This window comes from Nicotiana tabacum, chromosome 13, assembly GCF_000715075.1.
Source record: "Nicotiana tabacum cultivar K326 chromosome 13, ASM71507v2, whole genome shotgun sequence".
Taxonomy (NCBI): Eukaryota; Viridiplantae; Streptophyta; class Magnoliopsida; order Solanales; family Solanaceae; genus Nicotiana; species Nicotiana tabacum.
This window is the reverse complement of record NC_134092.1, coordinates 95,894,277-95,898,456: the sequence shown is the minus strand read 5'-3', so window position 1 is coordinate 95,898,456 and position 4,180 is coordinate 95,894,277. Positions and strand designations below refer to the sequence as shown.

At 42.1% G+C, this 4,180-nt stretch overlaps 1 protein-coding gene across 1 annotated transcript; it reads left to right on the top strand.

Annotated features, from left to right (window-relative positions):
• Positions 1–359: 359 nt before the first annotated feature.
• Positions 360–1,116, top strand: LOC142168246 (uncharacterized). Its single transcript, XM_075228905.1, has 2 exons — positions 360–845; positions 1,087–1,116. The coding sequence occupies exons 1-2, from the start codon at positions 360–362 to the stop codon at positions 1,114–1,116; spliced, it is 516 nt and encodes a 171-aa protein (XP_075085006.1).
• The last annotated feature ends 3,064 nt before the right edge of the window (positions 1,117–4,180 follow it).

The window sequence follows — 4,180 nt, the reverse complement described above, 5'->3', positions numbered from 1 at the left end:
GCCATTCATGAAATGGGGGAAGGAAATAGTTGGTCCTCTACCACCCAGTCCCAGAAAGGTAATATTTCTTTTAGTTTTAACGGATTACTTCACTAAATGCATTGAAGCAGGTCCTCACCAAAATATCGGTGAACACGAAGCGGTCAACTTTATATGGGACCACATAATCTGCTGATTTGGAATACCAAAGGAAATTTCTTGTGACAACGGGCCACACTTCATAGGTTCAAAAGTCACATAATTTTTGGAAGGATTAAAAATCAAGAGAATTACATCTTCACCGTACCATCCAAGTGTTAACGAATAGGCGGAATCGACCAACCAGATAATTATTTAGAACCTTAAGAACAAGTTATAATATGCTAAGGACAAGTGGCCTGATGAGCTACTGGGAGTGCTATGGGCATATCGAACAACAGCAAAGTCAAGCACGGGAGAAACACCTTTTCTCTCTCGTTTATGGTGCGGAGGCTCTGATACCAGTGGAAGTGGGGGAGCCGACTTTGAGGTTTTATCGAACAAACGAAGAAGCAAACAATGAAGCATTACTAGTAAAACTGAATTTGCTCGATGAACACCGAAACTTGGCATATGTGAGGATGGTGGCTCAAAATCAAAGGATGGGAAGATATTATAATCGCAGGGTCAATCTCCATTACTTAAATGTAGGAGACTTGGTTTTAAGAAATGTAATTCAGAGCACTTGGAAAGTCAATGCCGAGAAGCTGGGACCAACATGGGATAGTCCTTACCGTATTTCAGCTATCACCGGTAAAGGATCATATGAGTTGGAAAATCAAGATGGAGTCAAATTACCTAGCAATTGGAATGACTCACCTCAAAAGGTATTATTGCTTATGGTTCCTGCCAATACTGAAAGTATGTGCTGCAATCTTTTTCCATTCGACTAGTTTTTCTCCCGATCGGTTTTTTCGGCAAGGTTTTAACAAGGTAGCGATGGAGAACATACTATGAAGGAAGCGTAATCGGGCAAGGACAAGACCTTTTAATATCAAGGCACTGAAATTTTCACATCGATGGTAAATGGCTATGTGGATGGTTAAATAATCTTTGTTTCGATGGCAGGCTTTGCCTTCCATTATTATAAAAGGATAATTTAACCGCTCATAAGTTGTTTCCATCGGTGAAGTAGCAATACGGGTACAAGACCTCCAGTGTTCGAATTCGCATGCCTCGCATTCGAACACTGGGGGAAATAATATATGATACGACACCAAGAATGTTACGAAAATTGGGGACTATTAGAACCAGGATCAATGTCTTATCATCAGGGCCAGGGGACTGCATCATAAGCCCTGTAGAAATAAGTTGTAAGAGTTAGCCACATGTACTAGCAGTTTTATTTACTTAAGCAAATGAATGCTTATGTACTTTTAAAGATAGAAGGAGTAAAACAAAGTTTATTTATTTTTATCTTATTTCTTGTCCAAAATGATGAGTTAATTTTATCGTTTGAAAGTTAACTAAAACATCAAATGCTTGTGCCGGAATGAATGGGAGACGTCCTCTTCAAGAGCTCCGTAAACATAAGGGCCCTCTCTTATGAAACCCTCATAGTAAAAGGTGGATTCCGTAAGAGTTTATGCCCGAAATCAAAAGCTATAGGATGAAAATATACCTGAAGCTTTAATTGACTAAACATAAAAGGGATATTTTTGCACAACACTTAAGCAATTTTTATTTATTTATTTATCAAGAGCCAAACTCGATGAAAGATTTGGCATAATTACAAAATATATTTAAACCAACAAAAAAAGAGAAAAATTATACATCATTGCTGCGAGAACCCGAAGGAAGAGAAGGATCTACATTTACACCGGTAGAAGAAGGCGAATCCACTATCAGTTCAAGGCCTTCATCTTCTTCAGTCTCCACTTCGGTTACCGAATACTCGGAACTAGTATTAGAGGAGTCAGTTGCAGTGGATCGGGAATGGAGATTTTCACGAGCAGTTAATTCCAGTTCCCAGGCCTTGGCAATAGAATCATCAATATCGGCAATGACAACTTTGGCCTCTTCCAAGGTCTTCCTCTTCATGTGGTACATGGCATAAGTCTTCTCGAAGACGAGGGAATCTTCTTGGTCATGGAGTCTTGCTAAGAATTTAGCGAGTTCGGCCTGAAGCTCTTCTCTTTTGGCTTTCATGGCGCTGAGGCGGGAATCAAGCTCAACATTTGTAGTTGAGTGGAGCCAGTTTTGTCCATCACCCTCTTGAGCCTCTCTTCTATTTTGGTCCTTTTCTCCTTGACAGCATTGGCCTCTTTGGTTTTGGAGAATAAGTTGGCCTTCAAATCATTGGTTTGTTCCTCGAAGGCAGACTCGCGCTCGAAATCGACGAGGACATCATCACGAAGTTCGGCCCACTTATCCTTAGCTTCTTGAAACTTTTTATGTAATTGGGCAGCTTCTTGGGTGTGGGCCATCATATATTGCTCGCTCTGATGTAACCGAGCCTCGAGCTTGTCCATCTCTGCAACTTGTGCCTCCAGTACCGGGAGGCGCACAACAAGTTGGTTCCTTTCAGCTAAAAGTTGATCTCGCTTGGAAGCAAGTCCTTATTTGTCAAGGATCAACCTTTGCAGGCCTTTAGAAGCAAGAAGGTTGGCATATAAAGAGAAAGTTAAAGTTAGGATAACCATTGCAACCTATAACCAGCATAGAAGATAGGAGGAAACTAGTATGATACATGTGTTGCACTGTGCATGCTATTGTTTTATCAAACACTCATCGGAAAGGGAGTCCATTTTCTTCCAATCCTTCACCGAAGTAAGCAGCTTCATGTAATTGGCAAGCTCCACCGGCTTGGAGAGGATATGTCACTCCTTTGATACTGAGAGAGTGGAGCTTCGCCTTCCTTGGGCATCCCGAGAAGGCATAGCGTAGGTGCTACCCAAGTTCCCGTCATCAAGAGACCGAGGAGGAGAAGCATTCCTTTCCTGATCAGCTGATGCCGGTGGAGGAGATCCAGTTGGTGCTAGTGGCGAATGAGCAGATGGCGTCGGTGGGCATGAAGTTATTGGCGTAGAAGGAGAAGAAGCAATTGTGGCATAAGGAATGATGATTGTTGCTTACTTTGTAGATGGAGGCATAAAAGGCTCGGGGTTCGAACTCCTTTGGCCGGAGAAAATGATGGGGGCCGGGAAGCGAGAACCATCATTCTCAACTAAGCCCATCTCACCTCAAAGTGCCTCAACCTCACCTGATGTTAGGCTTTGAACCTCCCCTGTCTAAGCACCCGGTTGAGCTGATGAAGATCCTTTTCTCCTTTGAAGAGAAACCTCTTCATCACTGGATTCCCCTTCATCAATGAGGACTACAAAGAAGAAAATCCGTTTTATCCAATTGTTCATTCCTGGGAAGAGAAAGAAGCAGATAAGCCAAACCTTAGAGTTTGTTGTCGGTACAATGCCTATTCCTTATGACTTCTAGGCCTCTTCTAGGCTTATAAAAAGAAGTATTATTAAAAAAGAGAAAGGTTAAGGGGCTGAGAAGCTATTGCTTGCTGCTTGCTGCTTGTTGTCTACTTCGCGAGCCTTCACCTCACTACTACTTTCATTTTTTTTATTTTTAAATTAATTAACGGCTAAGCGATTTCATAACCTGAGCTTAAACCAATGGAATACGAATGAGATCTAGAATTACACCATATAATAGTGCATGGCTTTTCTTGTCAAACCCAGATCGGCTTCAAGAGTTTGAGTCTCAAGCTAGGGATCGTCACTTCCTTTAGCAAAAGCTCCGGTAATCAACTACAGCATTGAATAGACAAATGTATGCATTTCGATTAGGGTCGTATTATATGGTTACGAGCCAGTTCCAGTCATGAGATGACTTTTCCCTTACTCTTTTCATTCATAATCTCTCTATGCTCGCCACTCTAAGCAAGACCCTGTCAGAGAAAGCCATTGCGTGCTAGCCTAGTTAGCTAACGTTTTTCAGCTGGCTGTTGTCGTGTCTTGTCCTTAAGACCCACTAAAAAGAGAAGAGGCTGGGGAGGATAGATACACTTCGTTGTCCATCACATGGACAACTCTTTTTTGGTTCGGTAATGGAATCAATAGCTTTCCCGAACAGGGATATAGGAAGAAGCCCATAGCCTGCAGGCTTGCCAGCTCTTGGGTCCCAGCTGAGGAAGAGCGTCTCCTCTTTAGTTTCTTGT